The sequence below is a fragment of the Acanthochromis polyacanthus genome, chromosome 7 (genome assembly GCF_021347895.1).
Source record: "Acanthochromis polyacanthus isolate Apoly-LR-REF ecotype Palm Island chromosome 7, KAUST_Apoly_ChrSc, whole genome shotgun sequence".
Classification (NCBI taxonomy): Eukaryota; Metazoa; Chordata; class Actinopteri; family Pomacentridae; genus Acanthochromis; species Acanthochromis polyacanthus.
The window spans coordinates 16,888,599-16,910,680 of record NC_067119.1 but is presented as its reverse complement, the minus strand read 5'-3'; the positions used below and the strand labels follow the sequence as shown (position 1 = coordinate 16,910,680).

General features: G+C 39.2%; 1 protein-coding gene across 1 annotated transcript in view; it reads left to right on the top strand.

Moving 5' to 3' along the window:
• The window catches only part of grid2 (glutamate receptor, ionotropic, delta 2), a 537,930-nt gene that overhangs the window by 338,525 nt on the left and 177,323 nt on the right, over positions 1–22,082 (top strand). The window contains 1 exon segment of the mRNA XM_051950360.1: positions 21,241–21,294. Within this exon segment, the coding sequence (XP_051806320.1) occupies positions 21,241–21,294 (54 nt within the window).

Here is a 22,082-nt window from a genome sequence, read left to right as displayed (position 1 = left end):
TCAGAGAAAATATGTTGAAACATTCCATCTACAAAGTATTAAAAGCAGCATACACATCAATACATCTTGAACTGCTGTCTGTTTCCTTATCTTGGCTCAGTCACTTGATGAATTCTAATATGAACCTGGGACAGCTTTCTTCTTATTTATGTGTCTTTGATCATACTTTTAGGTTTGTATAATCCTTCTTTTGCTGACAGTTCCCCAAACTCAGACAGAAATGGCATATAACGGGGCTATGATCTATGCTCTTCTACCCCTATGTCTGGAATAGCCTGCAGAAAGTGCACTTGGAACATAAGGAACTTGCAAGTTATTTTATTCAGTGGGTGGAATTTTGTTGTTACAGCCAGGGTAGGTGGCTCTGCTGGGAGCAGTCTTTTGAAAAGTTGTCGAGTTGTTGTTGTAGCTCCAGGATTGTATTTTTTCTCTATTGTTTCTTTCTCTCCCTCTTTGTACATGTTTCTCACAGTTATTTTCACCCTTAGACCTTATTGGTGTTTTTTTGTTGATTTTTTTCTTTTTCATTCTAACCCCCCCCCCCCCCCCCCCCCCCCCCCCAAGGTAAAATGGAATTAATATTATTGCAATCATTGTCAATTAAAGTAAAAGAAAATCCTTTGAGATTTATTGCATATATGCAAAAACTGGTTCCCCAAACTTTGCAACACTGCCTCCAAAGACTAATAGGAACAGCAAAGTGAATGTCAAAGTCACAAACTTAATGCATAATGCGATTAAATTCATTTAGTTATATATCAGCATTGCACAAGTGATTGATCACTACCTGCAGAAAACCACCACAGGTACCTCCACTGTGCTTTGTTCTGAATTACTTGTTGAGATGAGAATGGCTTCATAGTTTATGCAAACACCACAATACAGCTTTGCTTATTCAGCAGCTGCTTAACTGTGAAGTAGGGTCGTAGTCATGTGATCATCAGCAGGCAGACAGGTAGCGTTCACTTGTTGTCATGGTTACCGTGCTGCTATCTCAATGGGAAATCCTTAACAAATCCGTGACTCCAGACTGCCAAAATCTAGTCACTTAGTCCAGGTGTCATTTCTGATCTTTCTTGAAAATTTCATCCAGATCCCTTAGTCTGTTTTTGAGAAATGATCATCACATTTCTCCATCGCATTCCTTGGCAGAGTAATCACTCTAACTTAGCTTCATTCTTTCAGTGGTGCAACATGTCTAGATGCAACAGCTTCCGTCTCAGGGATTTGTCTGGTCTGTGGTCCGCTCGTTTCAGCCATTCTCCTAATATGTTTCGTGGTAGAAAAGTGTTTCTCAATCGATGATTTATTTTTATTTTTTGCATTCCACCACAGTATTGCATGGGTGCAAAACATTTTACCTCCGCTTTTGTGAAGAACATCTGGGAATTGTTTTGCATGGTCTTTAGCAGTCATTTTTTGTTGGTGAATGAGAGGGACTGAGAAATGTAGGCATTTCAGAGGCAGTAGGAGAAACTGTCAAACGGAAAGAGGTGATCGTGGGGCAAATTTGGCTCATGAGATATAATGGGATTCGAAATAAGATTTTCTTTATTATACATTTCAGATTAGCACTCCATGGACAACTCATTCAGTGTCGGGTCTGCTGAATTCTGCTCAAGTGCTTCGCCAAAAGGCAAATGCTACAGCAAACATGGAATTGGTCAGTTTTAATAAATTGTCATCACCTCAAATCTTGCTGCAGTCACAGCACATTTTTGTCTCAGTCATTCTTACATAATTCTGTGACTCTATGAACCCCAGTATAGCGTGAAACATAAACATAGGGTTTGCTCTAAGCCCCTATGAAGAGTGTTGTGACGATTTTGACACAGTGGTTCAGCCATGTTACTACAATTTCGTCAATATTCGTGTCATGCACAGCTTGCCAAAAAGCATTTTGCCACATAAAATTAAGGGACATGGAACAGCTTAACATTTTAAGGGAAGAACAAGGGAACAAAATGCTCAGCTATTGCTGTTACAGCCTCCACAGCTGACCAAAGCTTTCAGAAAAGCAGGTTCCAGTAGCTGGTCAATTGCAACAGGTAAGGACTAAAGAGACTAAGGCTAGTTTAACATTAATAGATTTTTGAACTGTAAATCATGCAAGGATATGCCAGTAGAGCCCCAGAATAACACTCCAGACCAGGAAATGTGCATGATATGTCCCCTTTGTTTCTTTTGCTGTAATCATCCCAGAGGGGTCGAGATTAACAGGCTTCTACTGCTAATGGAGCCTTAAATCAGATGTTGTGATTCTGCCTTGCTCCATTGCCAGTGATGAATATGTATTTTCTCATCAACACCCTCTGCATGAATTTCTACAATTTATAATGAATTACCTCTGATTCATTTTGGACCCAAGGGCCATGAAATATATGCTGGGGAGAGACAATGTGAGCTGTCACCATCAAAAAAGGACAAACTTTTCTATTTTTTTTTTGCAGGACATATTATATTATATTATATTATATTATATTATATTATATTATATTATATTATATTATATACAAGATGAAGTCATAAGCATGCAGTCTTGGATTTAAGTGACAAATTCATATTATAGCACCAATCTGCAGTCCTTAATAATTTGGTCTAATTTTCTTTGGTCTTCATTTTGAGTGTCTCATACAATTAATTTATTGCAGCATTGGATTTGTTCTTTGTCTTGATTTAATAACTTAGATGTAGATTTAGAATCTGTCAGACTGATAATTGTTCATTCTGTGGAGGACTTTTACACAGAGAGCCAAGGTAACTCTGGACTGTTGGACTAAATGTCAATGCCCCTTGAAATGAAGAGAAGTTTTAAAAAAAAAAACACCACAGAAATAAACCATACTGTGGCTCAGTGTGGTTGAATTCAAACTTCAGTGCTTTTCTGCTTCCCTGTGCTTCCCCTTTTGCTTTTGCTTACTGACCGTGAAGGCCAGCAGTTTTTTGCAGCCTCTTAGTCTAAAGTCAACTTTTACTGAACTTTTCACACATTAAACACTGAACATTGTCAGAATAAATTGAAGAGTGGAAAATGACAGTTATTAGCATGATAATATGTTGGTAGTTTGACGGGGTTTTTTTTGACTTATTGAGATTTTCTTCATCATGGCACACAGATTGCCAGTTGTTCCTGTGATGGAGCATGAGGAATGAATGCTGACCCTTACAATAACAGGGCATGTAGGACAAGGTGTAAAATGGAGAGGAGGAGTTATGATGGAATGATGGACAGGGAGAAGGTGGAAAGAAGGGCACTGAGGTCCATTTCATGAAAATAATGGAAAAGTGAACTGATGTGAGAAAAAGATGGCTGACACAGAAAAATAGGAAGATATTGAATGACAATGAGAGAGGAACTAAGTTAGATAAAATGGTACAATGGGGTGAGATATACAGAGGAGTAAAGATTAAAGTTTACTCAGATACATTTGGATTGACACATGATATTTTGACTTATTTTACAAATATCAGAAACTTCCTATCAGCTGCATTACAGGCTTTTGACTGTGATATGTATACTTGCTCTTAGTGTATAAGTAACTGGAAAAATGTGGGTCAGAAAGGAAAGCCAGATTAAAAAGACACAAATGGAAGATGTGGAGTGTGAAGGATGAACATGTGGAGAGCAAATGAATAGAACAGGCTAGAATAGATAGAGAAACTGCAACAGAGAGGAAACAGACGGATGTTCTTAAGTAGGTAAACCAGATAGTGCTAGAAGAAAGAAAAAGATCAATGAAAGTGTACACACACAACCAAATCTGTCTTCCAGACTAAAGTACTGCATGATGTTTTTAAGGGGTGGTTCCTTCTGTGAATTGGCATTTAGATGGTGCCCGCAGTGCTACAGATGTATACGCTACACAACAGTTTGTAGCACTGTATTTATTGTTCCTGACAGCTCTTACAACAGTAATGAAAATAGGCATTCTTAATCATACAGCATAGCAGTACAACATATTAAAAGTTTCTTTGTTCGTTATATGTGGGTTCTTGCTGTATCTGTAATAGCTACGGCAACATTTGTTGATAAATGTCAAACATTTTAAGAATTTTATCAGTCAGTCAAAATGCCAGAAATCTTGTTGGTGTGTTTCATGACTTGAATGATGTCCTTAAGTGTTTGGAAAGGAAGAAACTGTGACCAACTTTAATTAATTGGGTGTTATGTTCCTAACAAGAGGATGGCTGACGAGTGATTAGAAAACACACTAAAGTGAAACACAACATTTTCTGTCTATATTTACAATTGTGCAAAGAAGAGCGGCCTCTGCTGCTGTCCGTGTGTGACACAGAACATCTCAGAAATTGTCAAATGGTAAAAGATAAAGACAAGAAATGCACTGACAGTCATTAAAAACTTTGACACCATATTTTTCAACATAATTTTTATTTTGAAGCCCGAAACTGGATTTTCTTCATATGTTCATTTGTTTAGCATATTGGCATACAGAAACAAAAATCTAAAGTTTCAAGAATGATTTCAAAATAAAGAATTTCACAAAAGAAAACGGCACCTGCCAAACACAAAGTCACAACAGTCAATACCGAGTATGGCCTCCATTTGCTTCGATGCAGGCAGCAATCCGTCGGCGCATGCTTTGGACCAGGCTTCTGATTGTGGGTTGGGAACAGCCCATACGCCTGGCTACATCACTGTAGCTCAAACCGGCCTCCACCGTACCCAGTGCCTGGAGACGTTGTTCATGTGATAGATGCGGCATGATGCTGTTCACTGGATTAACAATGGTGGCCTTTTTTCAAAACCCATTCTCAAATTGTGCAGATACTCACTGAGTATTGCTTGGTGTGTATTTGGTTCACTTTTGCAAAGTGACCAACCCATGTGCAATGAATCATGACAAAATGACAACTCATCATTATCTGAACTACCAGGGCACTAGATCATCAGTAAATCCACAATGAATAATTACAATCCCCCTGCAAGTAGAATTCTGCCTACATTTCTACCTCAAAGTTTCTATTGACTGTCAGTATAAAAATCACTTGTACTCCGTTATCCTGTTGTTAAGACATGGATAGATGTCCTAATGCTGCTTTGTGTTCAACAATGACACTTTGGTCACACACTGATGACAACGAGCCACCATGTCACAGTGGACTGACCATCAGGGGCCCAAAGATACCTTGGCATGTTGACAGGAGGAACTGGGGATTGGACGGCCATTTTTGCATTTAATGGACAGTCTATTATACCAGCTAAGCCCCAGGTGCCTCCACATGTATCAGATTGTGCCTTGGCTTATGGTCTGCACAACTGGACCATGACAAAAGAAACCAAATTTTGCAGCACTTAAGTTGATAGTCTACCTTTGCTGTAGGATCCACCGTGGAGATATGTCCCTTTGAGATTGTGTAATCATACTTGCTCCTTATACGAGTACACACTTTGGCACTAAACCAACACACACACACTCACCTAGGAGGAGAGAGATAGCATTTTGTGCCCAACACTTTTCAGTGCATTCAAAAGGCCACTTGAAGGACTTGGCTCTAGTTTTCTCCTTGAACTTTATCGCCAGACAGAGATGGCATTATGTTCTTATCTCGACAAACAGGGTGTGTGTGTGTGTATGTGTGCGTGATGCGCGATGACATTAAGGTTTTATCTGTGCACGTGGAGCTGGAAGCACAGTGATTATAGAGCATTACGGCTAAAGGACTGAAAGGTTGTTTGTTTGTGTGTGTGTGCACCTGTGTGTGCGAGTGTAAGGAGCACCAAAGGTTAGCACTATTGACTGCTGCTTGTACAGCCACTAATGGGGATGCCAGGAAGTACTTTAGAGATGATACGGATGTGTGTTTGTGTTTGTGTGCCTGTGTATGCTTGTCACAATTTTTTTTTTCAGCGTGCGAATGTGCTTATCTGTTTCCCCGTTCTCTCTCCTCTCCAATGTTTCAATGCCATCTACTCAAACACTCACATACATGCGCACAAACACACACACGTTTTACCCCAGCTACACACTCTCGATGCATTCTATGCCCTAAAAGGATCCTTTAGCTCGCTACCCTTACACCATCATGTTTCCACCTACTTCTGCTTACAGTGCTATCAATGTTATCACTTTATCGCCATGCGGACTCAACACACAGAGAAACACACACAGTGCAGTCTTAATAAAAGCCTGCAGATCATTATATTAAATGATGACACGCACCCGTAGACGCAGCAAATCTGTGCATTGTGCATGAGATTGGCAACAGAAGTGAGAATGTGTTGATTGGAGACAAATTGTAGAGTAAGTGATGGAAAAAAAAAATGAAATGCCTTCCTTTCAATCCTTCTTTGTTTCCTGTATTTCCGCTGTTGCATCCTGTGGTAATTCTTGTACTCAGTTCCTAATGGGATTTGTTACTGCGGATGTACGACATACAGAATTGTAATTGTCTTGGTTTAAAAAAGAGGAAGATTGGTGAGAGGAAGAAAAGGAAGGGAGAGACAGAGGGAGATGAAGCATAATGAAATCAGAAATAAAAAGGGGAAAATTGCAGGCAAGGAGAGGGAGACCGCAACGGAAGATGATCATGGATGGGAGACTCGGGGAAAAGACACAGAAACAGAAAAAAGAATGGCGTGTTTCAGTAGAAGCCACAGAGTTGCTGTAAGTACAGTACCTTGCTAACGGCTGACAATAAAGACGAAGGCTTTATTTCCCAAAAGCCTCTTATTGTGTATGGCTGAATGGCCACAAACAACATAGTAGCTTTGAAGATGAGCATCTGACATCCACACAGTGGAATGGTTTCTGTGTGTATGTGTTTTTTTTACTTTGTTTTTCTTTGTTTTTCCTCTTTTTTTCATCAAGTCATAGCAGAGAGCCCAAATAGTGTCCTTGCAAACCCACAACAGAAAGAGATGTCTGAGGATTGAAAAATAGAGCAAAGAAAAATCATCTAGGAATGTTGACTGTGTAATTGAAAGGCGGTGTCTCGTAATTATAATGTTATTTATAAGATTTTTTTTTTTTTTATGAGACAGAGTTTTGTTTTTAGTCCATAGTCAGATGTTTGGTTTTGTTTTTAGTCCGTAGTCAGATGTTTGGTTTTGTTTTTAGTCCATAGTCAGATGTTTGGTTTTGTTTTTAGTCCGTAGTCAGATGTTTGGTTTTGTTTTTAGTCCGTAGTCAGATGTTTGGTTTTTATGAGCTGCATTATGTATGTTCAAATGTCACACTTTATTTCTTTAAATCTTTCTGACTGCAGCTGGAGGTAATGTTGCATGATGGCAATTGACAACTCTTTGCTACACAGAGTCTAATTTCTTAACACATCTAACAATGGAGACCCTCTACTGTATGTTCCTTGCATGGGTTTGTGTGTTTATTCTGTACCCAATTTAGGGATTGCAGGTGTGAATGTACTTTGAAGTTTGAGCAGAACAGTTTTGTTTTGGGTTTTTTTGTGTGCTTTTTTTTTACTGGTAAATAATTTTGTGCTTTATTGCTTCATCCAGCTGTCATATGTGATATCGGAGACAGCATGAACTGTGTTTTGACCTTACTTGCAGAGCACAGCATTGCACCACAGTAGTTCACCATTTTCAGAATTACTGAATTGGTGAAGAGAGCTGCAATGGATGGCCTGTTATGGCTGCCTTGTGGTTTCATTCTTCACATCACCTTGTTATTTTTCTACTAGGTCTTCTTCCCCTTGTCCACCTCCCCTTTGATCTTCTTTTTCTCCCGTTCCTGTCATTTACACTTTCTCCTCAGACTGGTTGGTGGTGTGTTGATAATAACACTGGATTTTTTTTCTTGTCCAAATAGACTTGCCAAGGACCTGTCTCTCTATTTCATGCTGTTGCAAAGCATACAAATAATACACTTCATCACATGTTTGCCCACTTGCAGACAGCCATGTTATCTCCTTCTCTTTCATCTCTGTAATTGGGTCAGACTCGGGGTCAAATAGTTTCCCTCCCACCGGCCCAGCAGGAAATAGAGGAATGAAATGATTTGATAATTGAGAGGGCAGAAGATGTAATCTGTCTTTAGGGTCACTTGATGTATTATCTCATCCCTACTTTGGTTTCAGGGCACAGTGCCCTATGGCTTCGATTTTTGCAGGAGGCATTTTGTGTTAGAGTGGAGTTTAATAACTTATTTATGAAACTTCCCACATGCTCTCAGTAAGAGCATGGCAGGAGGTTCTTCTTTGTAAATGAGCTGTGTAATTGAAGTAACTGATGAGATCTTTTAGTTTGTCTCAATAGGCATGCTTCACTCATTAGGATATGGCACAGGTAAAGTCTAAGCTAGTTTCCTTGATCAGATTTACGCCAAAATTGAACCATAACTGCATTGCATTAGCATTTAAATGACTTACATCAATTTAATTCAGTGTAACAGTGTGAAAATATTCTGTAAAGTCACTGAGACAAAGTTTTTTCAGTCTGTTTAAAGAAATATTTCATGTTAAATTCAGTGATATCACTTCTGTGTGATATCTACACATTGCTTAGAATGTGTGCACATGCGCATTGACCGCCTTCTGGGAAGTCAGTAATAAAGGAGATTCGATATTTGTTGTAGTTAAAAAAAACAAAACAAAAAAAAACAGATTGGCAGCTCCATAGACCAGTCCTAATGCTTCACGGATTGCAAGAGCAACACATTTTGTTAGTTTACTCTAATCATATGTGGCCAAGGGTGGGTAAGCCATCTGAAACTGTACTCAACTGAAAGTACTGTTACTACTCTTTTTTTCTAATGAAAATAAGCCATTTATTCTATTATCTTTATAAAAGTATTTTTCTATTGATTTTTCTATAAAAACAAAAATATACTAAAAAAGGAAATCTGCAGGACATTGAAACAACCCCAGCGAGAGCAATCTAATTCAAAAAGTTACTTTACTACACTTTAAAAGTAAGTAGAATGTGTTTCTTCCCACCTCATGCAAAGACTTCAGCTTTTTAGAGATGGTTTAATGTGAGAGAAAAAAAACAATGCATCAACACAAGGTCATATAGATTCTCTCCATTTATTTTGATAACCCAAATGCAACTTTTATCCTTAAAGTGTCTTCATTATAATGCAAGACTCTAAATCACCACAATACACCTTCTCCTGTCCTGATGCCTCAGTTTAGAGAGAAAAAAAGCGCCCTACATAGTTAAATTGTTTTCATTTTGTGGAAAAGCTCATTTGGGGCAAAATAGCTACTCAATATCTCAATAAAGCAAGAATGATGCTTTAGAGGCCGCTTATTTTGAGCGAAACAAGAAAGGTATGCAGCTTTTATTTCAAATGTATTAAAACTACCTCAACAACAGAAGAACTCTCAAGTTAAATATGAAATTTAGAACACAATTTCACAGCTGAGAGTATTCACATAAATTATTTCTATAGCCATTTCACCCTTGGTTTCAAAATATTATAATGTAACCTCTTTTTTTTTTTCAAACTAAGAAAAAAATCATTAAAATTTGTAATTTCCTACATTATTTCATGCTACAGTCAGCTCCCAGAGTTACCTGTAAAACATGAGTGCACTGTGGGGTCAGCTCCTCCAGCTGACAGCTTTAGCATATGTTTCAACCACTGGAGGCCAGATCAGATGTGTAATTGAGGACTAGAACAGCTGTTACTCTCTACCATATACAGCTGGTTATTCCTTTCATTTCGCACTCACTCGAACGCCGACCTTTCATTGTGTGACACTAAAATGACCTCGCTGTCACCTCCCATTGGTGACTGCTTAATCTTATTTTGTAAAGTTGTTACACCAGCACTGCTTGCTAATTCAGTCGGTGTAAGAATATAACTTCCCTTGAACCTATATGTATGTTAATATTCTAAGACCAACCTGGACGTTCTGTGGTTGAATTTTCAGCAGACCCCAAGGCATAATTTCTGTTACTTATGCATCCGCGTTTGGATTAGGAATCATGAACTGCACTGTTGAATAGCAGCTACAGTAATTTAACACAAGTTACCCTTTGCCCTGGTGAGGCTGGCATTCAAAGACTTCTTTGCCACCATGAAAATTGGATTTGTTGTTTAGGAGTGCTATAGTAAATGCTGAAAGTGAAGCTATTTATTGTTTCGCTATTATAGTGTGTCAAACTGCAGAGAATGCAACCCTGTGTTGCGTTGCTTAAATGTCAAATATTTAAAAATTGTCAATAATTGCATTAGTTCTGAGTAGAGAAATATAGTATTTTGACATGTTAGAACGCCTGTGATCATGGAAACAAAACTGAGTACACCTGTGATTTCCAATTAGTTTAACTACGTGCACGTGGTTTTAGAAACGACCTGTGAACACTGGAACTGTGCAATTCACTATCTATGGGCCGTGTCTATCTACATGCCTGCTTCGTGGCTCTGTATGCAAAAAGAATTGCAAGCGAACTGAAAAAAAAATTTATTGTGAGATTTCACAAAAAGGAAAAAGGTATACTGGAAGATTGGTGATGACCAATTGAAAACAAACTGAAATGCACTTGCATTTGTAATCAAGAGGTGTAGTATCACTAACAATGCCACTAAGCATAGCTGTAGTGGCTGTCTTTCTAAACTGATGCGACAGACAGTACTCTACTTTGACAATCTGTCTCTGAAAAACAGACTGACAAGTGCTTCAGACTTGGCACAAGTGTTGTCAATGGAAATTGGACTTTCTGTGACAACTCAGATAGCTTGAAGGGCATTGCATAAAATTATTATGGATCAACCACGATGGACAGTGTTAAAAACCATCCTTGCTTGCTGTTTAGTACAAAACAGAAAGATTGAATTTTGCTGCAGACCTTGATACGAAGCCTCATCAGACAATGGTCAAGATGAATTTGGTCTCCTCAGATGGGATTACATGAACCTGGTCATGACTGCCCCAGTAAATTCATAGTCCCGTCAGTGAAGCACAGAGGTGGGGATGTCATGATATGAGGCTGGATGAGTGCAAAAGTGTAGGCAAGATGGCATTTATAGATACCACAAACACCATGAATGCCTGTGGATATAGCAAAATACTCGCTGACATGATGACACCAAGTCTCCAGAAGGTTGCCAGAAGAAGAATTTTCCACCATGATAATGATCCAAAGCACGCTGCCAAAATCACACAAGAGTTCCTAAAGAACTAAACAGTGAAAGCTATGACCTGGCCAATTGTTGTTATGATCCCTGCTTCAGTCTCTGCCCTTCTTCCTCCTTTTTCCTCTTTTTTTCCTTCTTTCTCTTTCCTTCTGTCTCTCCCTATTCTTACTCTCTCTCTCCTTGTCTTGTATCTCTGGCTCCCTCTCTCCTGTGTCTCTCCTTCCTGAATGTTCCACCTGCCTGTCATCTGATTGCAGCAATGTGAATCAGCTGTCATAATTGGTTCACTCCAGTCACCTGTTGCAATTCCTCCTCCCAGTATTTAAGCCAGCTCTGCCATTCACTCCCTGTGGGATCATAGACCCACATCTCCATATGGACTCCATTTCCCCTACATGGACTCAGTTCTCCCTCTGGATTCTCACCTGCTCAGCTTCAGTCTCCAGCCTGCCATATTTCCCCTGCCAGCTTCCTGATTCCCTGTACCTGCCTTCCTAGCCTCCTTAGTTCTGTTTCCCTGAGTTGTGAGTACCTTGTTGGCTTAATTTAGTTTTTTGCTTGTATTCCACTCTAAAGTTTAGTTAGTTTTGTTCTCTGGCGTATTTTGTATTTGGTTTGGTTTAATCTTCCCCTGTAGGTGAATTCAGATTTGTAAGTTTTTAGTTTTTGGGTTTGATTGAGGTTTTGTTTCAGTTTAGACTGTTGTGGTATGAGGGTTGGTGTTTTTGTTAGAGACTTAGTTTCCCCTTGTATGTTATTAGCATTCATTTGTACAAATAAATCCTGTTGTTTGACACCTATTCTATCTCAGCCTGATCTCAGTGGCTGCGTCTGGGTTCTCTGACACCCCCGCCCCCAATAACAATTGTGTTGAATTCAGTAAACTATATTTTACAGAGCAAGGTAGTGCAACACAACCCCTCCAAAAAGGGTAACTCGAAGAAATCTCTCGAGAATGGCAGAACATCACTTCAGAAATTTGGTATTCTCCATCTTGAGTATTGAGTTGGTGATCCAAAATAAATGTGAACATCGAAAATCTTGGGGGGGGTGTAATTATTGAAATGTGTGTTGATCTCCTAATGTGGAGGTTGTTTTTTATTTTTTTTTAATTATTTTTTGGACAATAAATCTGAACTGTTTTTAATTTTACATTAGAGCAAATACTCTGTTCAACTTAGAAGTAATGCAAGTACTGTGAAGTCATTCAATTTTAAAGTGTAGCGATACCTATATTATGTAGAAAAAAGATTCTTAACATTTTCTGCTGAGATATTTTAAAAACTTTTATTCTGATAAACAGATGCATAAATATATTATTTTTGTTTATTAAAATAGGAATCATTTGTGTCCTGTGGTTGAAATATTTGCCAGCAGGTGGATGTCATGATTATGTTGTTGCGTGTGAGCGTTTGCTGCCTTCTGTGCTTTGAAAATTAGTAGATCATGCTTTCTGTGTATTGTTTAGTCATCTGTATTCATGTACAGTATGTGTGCGTATGATTGGCACTTGTGAGGAGAAGCCTGTACAAACAGATGACCTACAATATACGTTTCATATAGTTCAGTTGGGAAGACTGGTAGAAGAGGTGATGGATGGTTGGACTGCTGACGGACACATGAAAAGAGGAGGTGGAACGATTTTATATTGGCTCAAAGATTAGTTAGTCTGGAGAAGACCTGGTTCACAGCGACCATTTCAGCAGCTTGGTCAGCACAAACATGCACACACATTGTCATTCCCCCCGTTGATCAGACACACAAGCATGCATACAAAAACCCACACAAGGTTTCTCTCTCTCTGTCCATCCATCTTCATCTGTCTCACCCTCAGACTCTCTCTCACACAATCGCGTACACAGCCAACCTTTCAGTCCTCTCATCTGGCCTTGCCGCTGGCAATTTCAACTGGTATGGGCACTGACATTTTAGGACAGGGGTTAATCTTTTAATTCACCTGTGTTCTGTGGTCTTCTGCCCTGTTTTTCTCGGCACTGACTTGACCTCCTGTCAGTTGGACCACTGAGCTAATGCAGGGTATTTTTGAGTTGCAGTAGTCAAGGTTAAAAATATTGTAAAAATCACGTACATATACACTGCCTGACCAGAAAAATTTGCACCAGTACACTTTACCCTTCTGAAACAGAAGAACATCCTTTTCATGACCACAGGATATGTCTTCTACCATGGCTGTTTAAGAAATGAGAAGCTCCTCACTGCATCAGCTAGGGTTAAATAGGTTTTTGCCAGCTGAAACATATTCATAGCTGCAGGAATTGTCCAATTATCCTCTTACCTATTTGCTTGGTTAAATCCAAGTGGTGACTTTTTTTGAACTGGCTGTGTATTATGAGGCCAGTGAAAGGCTTATCTAAATATGATTGTCTGTTCTTACACTCAGCTTTCATTTTTATATTGACATGTCATCAGGATGAGAGAGTTTATCTAATAAGCTTCAAAGGGAAGAGTTGTCTTGTTTGTAATGCAGCACAAAGATATGTAGTATATAAATTCATCCCATACAATACCAAGTGTAAGTATTTTCAAACGACATGAACTTATTAGAGGCCTTCAGACCAGCAGCCCATTGTTCAAATGTATTCCAAAATTGGCTGAACATTGACAAAAGAGGCACTTACTAGTAATGCTGTTAAATTATTTTATAATTAGACAATTGGCCATTAAAATGCACTTTGCCTTGGAAATGTAGCATATCTTTATTTAATACACAGAAAAATCCCGTAATTGCACATAATTTTAAGCATATTTCTAACAATTTCCATATAAATGGTAGGAAACATGCTAAAATAAAGTTTAACTGAATCTATGTTGTTTTATTAGCTAGTTTCCTACGGGAACTTGATAGATGGATGGATATTTAATATGGGTTATGTACATGCATAGTAATGTGGGAAAAAAATGAAGGAAAAGTGCCTTTGTTTGAGCACAGTATCAAGTTATTTCTATCTGGATTTTTGTTCTTTAATGAGAACTTTCTTACTTTTTGTCACCACTAAACAGCAGGTAACTACCTACTGTTTAGTGGTGAAGAAAAAAGACAAAGTTCTCACGAAAGAAAGCAACCCCTCTAGTCCCTCTTACTTCTGGAAAAAGCAGCTCAAAAATCTATAATTAATAAAAAAACAGCAAAAAGCACACACACTGGGTCACACAAATGCACAAGTGCAAGCACACTTATGTACGTTGGACCTATCAAGACAGCTTCTTCTATTTGTTCCAGCCATTGATCCATTCATATCTAAATGTCAGGTTGCGTATCGTCACATTCGATGTAAGTGGTTGTGGTCTATGTATGCAGTTGTGCGCACATACTTGTGCTGGGCGTGTGTTATACATCCCCTCTGTGGATTTGGCAGTGTTCAGATCTGTGGTCTGATCGATAAACTGAAAAGGCCGACATGCACACACATACCCTCAGAGTGTGGTGTTGTTTTGCGTACACACAAGACATAAGACACACGCAAACACATACACAGTTTGAGGATGATAGATGTCTGGCATGTTGGCCCTGTTACCCTTTGCCATCACAGCACATACTATCATAGACCTTTGCTGTCCAAGCTTTATATTATATGTCAGACAGAGAGAAGGAGAAAGGGAGCACAAGAGATGGAGAGGGAGAATTTGCTGCCGAGAAATGTCTGCTGAAAGGCCAAAAAAAGTGAATGACTCCGCTGCTCCTTTTCCCCCTTGTTTTCATCAGAAAGCAAGGGATTGATCAATAATGCCAATGGTTTGTATGGTGGGTTGGTGCGCAGGGCAAGACCTTGTCAAGATGAGGTTTTTGTGGCTCATGTTGAGTGTGACAGCTCGGTGTCGGTGTGCACATGAAAGAAAGGGGAGTGAAATATCTCATCAAATGGGATTTGTAAAGAGATGATTTTTGTGTGCAATTGCTTAAAAAAGTCACACACTTGACTGGACACCCACATATGTATGTACACATTCTGCATACTCCAATATCTGTGTTTCACCTTCCTTCCTCTGTGTTGAGCAAAACAAGCACATAGACTGTGTAGATCAGTGGTGTGTGACCACGGTTGAGTCAAACTAATTAAACAGACAGTAATGGTAATGATTTAAAGTCATTAGTTGTTGGGAAGAACCATGCAGACCTTTTATACCCGCGTGACTCATGTCATGGTACGGTCCAGTGCATCCAAAACCAAGACTTGATTACAAAAGTGTCCATTTGCATACTGTGCTGCTACAGTATACATACAGTTACGGTTCGGTCTGACCTCTCTGCTTACTGATAAACTCAGACAAAATCATTCAATCTCTCTCATTTAAATATGTAGTTATAGCTACCTGATTACAAGTATATTTTTTTAACTAGTTCCCTATCCCTTGTGAATAACTGAACAGTCTTGCCAGAAGGATCTGCATTATATTTTATTTTTTTATTGTACAATGTGACAGTCTGAAATTTTCCTTTTATAGCCATGAGGTGCTGCAAAACATGTTTCTGAAACCTTTGTGAAGACATTTTGCTGTTCTTTTAATGGATTTATTAATCACATGCAATTTATTCAACTTGATTGTTAAGCACCTTCATCAAAATGTGTGCCATTACACTACATCATCGTAACTGCATATGTTTTATGGCCCCACTATTTTATAATAGATTTACCATGTACTTAAGCTTTCCTAGAGTTTTAATATTTTCAAGACAAAAGTTCCACTTTCATTTTCAAAAGGCACTGGTACTCTGATGGAAAATGCACATAGTCGGTGGACAAGACACACAGATGTCTTGGAAACAGAACAGTATTTATTTACTGTTGATTCTTGGCTGTGTGTATTTGCTGTGCTAGCCAACAGTCTAGGAACAGCATTCATTCCATGGCTTGTGGAAATGTTACTGATGTGCCTTGTGTGTCTGTACTATGCACACAAATCACACGAATCATGCTACCCCCCCCCCCCCCCCCCCCCCCCCGAAAAATGCTTCAATCATGCATGTTACATCCCAGATATGGAGATGCATATACGTTGGATACCATCTATTCTGTTGTCGTGGTGATGCATGTTAGTGTATGTGGTGCAGGATACACAATTATTTGTTTTTTCATGCAGCATTGTACTGGAAGGGCAAACAAGAGGCTAAAGATTAGCAGTCTTAGCAGTTTTGCTGGTAGCAGAACACATGTCACTGAAGTATCTATTCACTTGTGTTTGTTTCTGTGCCCTTCTGCATGTCTTTAGTCTGAGCTCAGTGCTCCTCCACCAAGCCTGTAAGTCCATAGAGCAAAGCAATGTCATTATGTACCACCCTCTGCTTGCAATCATCTCCTTTGAGCACACAAGTATGCATACACATACTTGATATCCAGGAACACAATCAAACATGCATAAGCCACACTGTGGGAGTAGTGTGAGTTTGGCAATGACATGTAGCAGTTATGATGCGTCTGAAAGAAAATGTTTCAGTTTGTGTTCACTAAATGCTCAGTTCGTGAACCGGGAGGGTGAGAGAGGGAAAGAATGAAAGGGAGAGTCAGGCTGAATAAATATTATGTGAAAGGACAATAGGTTAAACTCCTTTTTCATATTTTGTATTCAAGTGATGATATGTTTTGCAACAGGATGTGCAACATTGGGCATTAGGGAAAAGATTAGTCTCCGATTAGTTAAGAGAGAACAAGCAAATGAAAGAAGAATGTGCAAGAGAGGTTAAATAGCTCATAGACTGACAAAAGAGAGTGGGGACATGTAACGCCTAGATGTTTGAAACTATTATGTGCCTTTAAAAAGGCAAAGAAGGACTGACAGGAGCACAACCATGCCAGAGGGCAGAAAAGGAAAGTGGAGACTGGGTTTGTCGAGCACCATCTCTACTAATAAATTGGTCAGAAAAGCTTTCATTAGGATGCAACACAATGTGGTTATTGTGTCATGTATATTTTATTAATTATGCAATGTGTCTTGAATAAGTTCCACTTCTGATTGTGCCTTTCGAATCCTCACTTTTATTTTCATCATATTGAGTAAAACAAAACAAAAACGGGTAACGAATATTATTGTATTTGATTGACTAAGCCTCTGCAGCAAAATGGCAAAAAAAAGAATGTCAATCTGAAAAGATCATCAATTGTAAATCCAAAAAAAGGCATCACAGCACTGGTTACAGTTGCAGTTTTGTATCACACGAAACACTTAGCATTTGTTTCTTTTTTTTTTTTTAAATCAGCATTTGTTCTCCATCTGCTTCTCTTTTTCTCTCTCATCTGTGCCCACTTTCTTCCCATTTCTCAGATGTTCTAATTTGTCTCTGTGTATTTGTCTTCCCTCTTACAGTACGCAGGTGGAGTGATGGTTTTGAGATGATAACCGTAATCATACACCCACAACTAAAGCCCCAGATGCAGACACTTTATCCCTGCACACACTCATATGCAGAAACAGAAACACAAATTAATTATAGTGATCAAAAAGCAGACTTGGATGGACCAGCCTGATATCATGATGTTTCCAGTGAGTGCATTAATAAATGCCAAGCACAGCAAGCAAAAGTACTGTTCAGTGGACAAATAATACAGCAGTGACTGGAATATGGGAGAGAATGCAGTGGTGTGGATCTGTGCTTTTCATTTTTTCTATGTCTAACCTTGTGCTTGTACACATTGTTACAGTTTGTGCTTGCATGTTTAAATGTGTAACTTGCATACATCTCACGAGGAGGGTAGGCTGTTTGCTTAATTTGATCACAAATAGCCCATGAAATTAAATGACACGACTAATTTTTAATTTAGAGCACTTTATTCAATAGCAACGCCCACTCTACCTCTTCAGGCTTCCCCCACAATGTACTCAGGCAGTATCTGCTTTTACATTAATGTTTCTTAACCTCTCACACATACAAACACAACCATATGCACGAATTTACAAAATAAAGATTGTTACAGTGTTTGAGTCATACTGTAGAAAAAAACCATCATTCTGGAGTTATTCTTGTGCCCTTGCTTCACCGTTCTCCAAAGACTGATGTGTGTGCGCTTGCTTTTATTTACGTGTGTATGTGTGAGTAAGTAAAGTATCGCAAAATCTAGCCTTCTTTTGTCACATCCGACACTGGAGAGAGCACCATGTCAGGCTAACGGCGCCATTTGCCAGAAATAACCATTGTGGTCATTGTAGGATCAAAATAATGTGTGACTGTCTCGTGACCAATCAATAAAACTCACACAAGACTGGTGTGCACTGTGGCATGATGTTGCACATCAGTCTTACTTCTCTCTGTCTGCTTTCAAACTTGGAGAAATGCTTACTTATTATGACACTAGGTGATTGGATTGATCCCAGACGACAGAGCTGTGGGTTTTTTTTTCTTTTTCTTTGTGTGATCTTCTGACTTCAGAGCCAAAGAACTGGGCAGAAATGAAGCTTTCGTTGAGCCAGTCAGAAGAGGTCAGAAGAATCTCTCGAAGCATTAAGGGAATAATGCCCAGATGACTCCTACATACATCCTGTAATGGCACTGATTTGTTAGCAAGTCTGTGGTAGTTGGACAGTTTGTGCATGTGGACAAATGCACAGGCACAGACACACTCAGACAAGGCAGTTTTGCATTTAAGCAAAGGTAATTATTGTAGCTGTGCATGTTTTGTGCTTGTGTTTGTGTGTATCAGAGAGAGAGGTTCAACCCCTGAGGAGTCATGCCTACTGCTACAAATCTGCCCTTTCACTAATTAGCTTAAAACATCTGTCCAGACCAATGCCAGAGGGAGGTCATAATGGGAGAAGTGGAAACACTCACCAGTACTCGCATACAAACAAACAGCATCAGCACAAACATATCTACATTATTTTACACACAAATAAAGAGGCACTTTTTTTTTTTTTGTTTTTCCATGTATACAAAAGTCAGAATTTTACCCATGATCCCATGTGAATGGTCTAAAATCTTAATGAGCACCGAGGGAAAGGAGAATGGGAAAAGGACAGTCAGACAGCACGACAAACAGGCAGAGAAACAAGAAGAGCTCGCTAAACCTCGGTCTTCTCTCTCTCCTTCCTCCTTCCTTCACTGCTCGCTGTTTCTGTTTTTGCAATGCTCCAGTAGATAGAAACAACAAACAGCATGAGAGGATAAAAAAGATGAATAACCCCCCGTTTTCTGGTGATTCACATTATTTATTTTTGAGCTTCCATACAAAGATGGAGTAAGTAGAAGTAAAGAAAACAGAGATGCTCACAAAAAAAGAAAAAAAAATTAGGGAAAATATTGCACTTTGCATCTCCACCATTCTCCATCCTGGCTTACTGGTCGTCTGTGTTGCAACTGTGTTTTCTGCAGACAGTGTTTTACGGCAGCCGTCTGTGTTATAATGATGAAGTTTTATGGAGACTCTGTGGGAGATTAAACCACTATTAGCCACGCTCTGTCACCCTCTCCAGCTGTTGCCTTTTGTTTACGGCTAAAAAGTGTTTTATGACACACTGCGCTATAGTCACCTAGGCAATTATAGCTAATAATATACGAGTTACGCTGTATTTTTTCACTGGGATTGGAGGGGGGTGGAGAACGAGTGAAGAAAGAGGAGTAGTCGCAGAGTGAGAAGTGAGCAAATAAGACCGAGACGATGTGATGAGAGGTGAGGCGGGAGCGACGCTAAGAGAAGAAAAAATTAGAGGGTGGGATTGGAAGGGAGAAAATGAAAGACGAAAGAGCTGAGAGGCAGAGGCAAGTGTTTCATGACACAAGAGAGTCAGAAGCAAGGTAACTAGACTGAACCCTCATCCGTGTTTAAAAGTACATGATACAGATTGAGTGATGTGCCTTGAAAAGAAACAGACGAGGTACAGATGACAGAGAGCAACAGAGAGTGGATAATAAGTGAACACTGTTTGATTTGAGGGAAGAAAAACAGCCTGAGAACTGCTTTCAAACACTTATTTACTCCTATTTTTGTAGGTAATGGCACTCTGCCATTCAGTTCTTTAGAAATGTGTTCTTTACCAACCCTTAAGTGATGTTTATTTACATCATAAAATGTAGCTTCTGTCCGTTTTTACTGTCAAATGGCCAAAGTAAGCAAAACTAAAGCAATGGCACTGATACACAAAACTCAATCACTTACACTCACTGTGTTAAAGAGTGGTGTTCCAGAGATGAGAAGGAGCTTTTCTCATACCGTGTGCATCACTTGTGTATTAGTGGTGGATAAGTAGAGGAGACTTAAGGAGAAGGGCGGAGTGAAGAGCAGAGAGACTAAGCAGCACTGTAGAACAATGTCATCCTCTTGATTGTCAGACAAAATGATTGAGACGGGGTGTTTGACACCGACAGAGTTCACAGATAACAGAATAAATGAGCCGCTCAAGCAAAAGAGCACAGAGGAATTTAAAGAAAGCTGCAGCTGCCATGTGAAGGAAAATGGATGGTACGATAACAGAAATGCATGTGCAAATATACTAAAGGCATATGTGGAGTTCCAAATGGTTCTGCCTTGTGTGCAGTTGCACTTTCTCTCTGTTATAGACAGTGGCATTTCAAAGTGTCCTTGCTGCAGTGTTTAACAATTGTGTAGTTGCTGGTTAAGAGTTGACACATATAAATATTTAAGTTGCACCATTAACAATTCATGGGAACAGTTTTCTTTTTTCCCTGTGCTCAAAAACGTGTATTTGTGTCTCTGTGTGTGTGCGTGTGAGAGATTCAGAGGCAGCAGCAGAGACCAAGAGGAAGAAAGTCGAGTCCACTTAGAAGTTTAATCTGTGTAAATTGAGGGAATCTTAAATATTGAGATTTCTGAAAGTGTGTGTGGATGTTTATGAGGATACTGTCATACACAGGCCAGCTTTGCTATATTTGCATGTGTTTGAAAAGATTTTTTGACTGATACCTTGAGTACCTTTGATACAAGTTTTCTCCACCTCCAGTGTGCCAAGCGTCACACTGGGTTTCAGCTTTTTACATTTCCATAATGTTCTTTTTCTTCCAATTCACACTTTAGATGCCATGAATCACATTATCCAAGCCAAAAAATATCCATAAAAATCAGCAACTTAGTGTCCTTTGAAAACAAAAAAAAACTTGTCTTAATTTTCAGTTCATTTGACCAGTCCATCCAAATCCTAAATATTTCTACCGACACCTGTTTTATTTGTCTTGTTGGTAATTGTGCTGGTGTGTTTTGTTATTTTGCAGGTGGTGGAGACCAACCTGGTGGCCTTCGATTGTCACTGGATCCTGATTAATGAGGTGAGTGTCATGGAAATGATTTATGGATCCTGTACTGGGTGTGCCTTCTGTTCACCTTATTGTTTCAATTATCCTGGGAATATTTATGACCTTAAATCCAGAACCTTCTCTAACCTTTTCGGTGTCTTCAAAGTTTGCATGTGAGAGGAGAAGCTTACAAAGCTGTTGACTCCTTTTGTGTCACATAAGTTTATCTAAAATCACAGCCAGTATGACCAAGGACAATTTCATTACTTTAATGAGCACAGGCTTCAGTGCACCGCAGACAAAAAGAATGCAGTAAAAGGTTATATATTTCTTTGCTCACCGCTTATTAAAGACAGAGCTGTTATATATAAACAATAGTTTTTTTTTTTACAGAGATGACAACAGTGGCCTTGGAAGCATTCATTTATGTGAGCATATTGCTCCCAGTTCAAATTCTGTGTTACTATGCACTTGAATATTCCGGACTTTTTTGGATTAACGAGTGCACATAAGCTCTGACAGTCCACAGAGTCACGCCCCTCCTCCTCAGAGTCTACAGCCTTCCTCCTGTGGATTTATCTCAACCATGTTCACAATCACTGATCAGAGTGACTACTGGTCATAAGAGAAACATGATTAAACTTTAATGTTGGGTGTGATTTCATATTAATCTTGAGTAGGAACCATTCTTTGATCTTGCTTTATGAGAAGTGCCTTTTTACAAAACCAGCTGGATCAGCTACATTTGTGAGTTTGAGCGTGCGTGCGTGCGTGCGTGCGTGCGTGCGTGCGTGCGTGCGTGCGTGCGTGCGTGCGTGCGT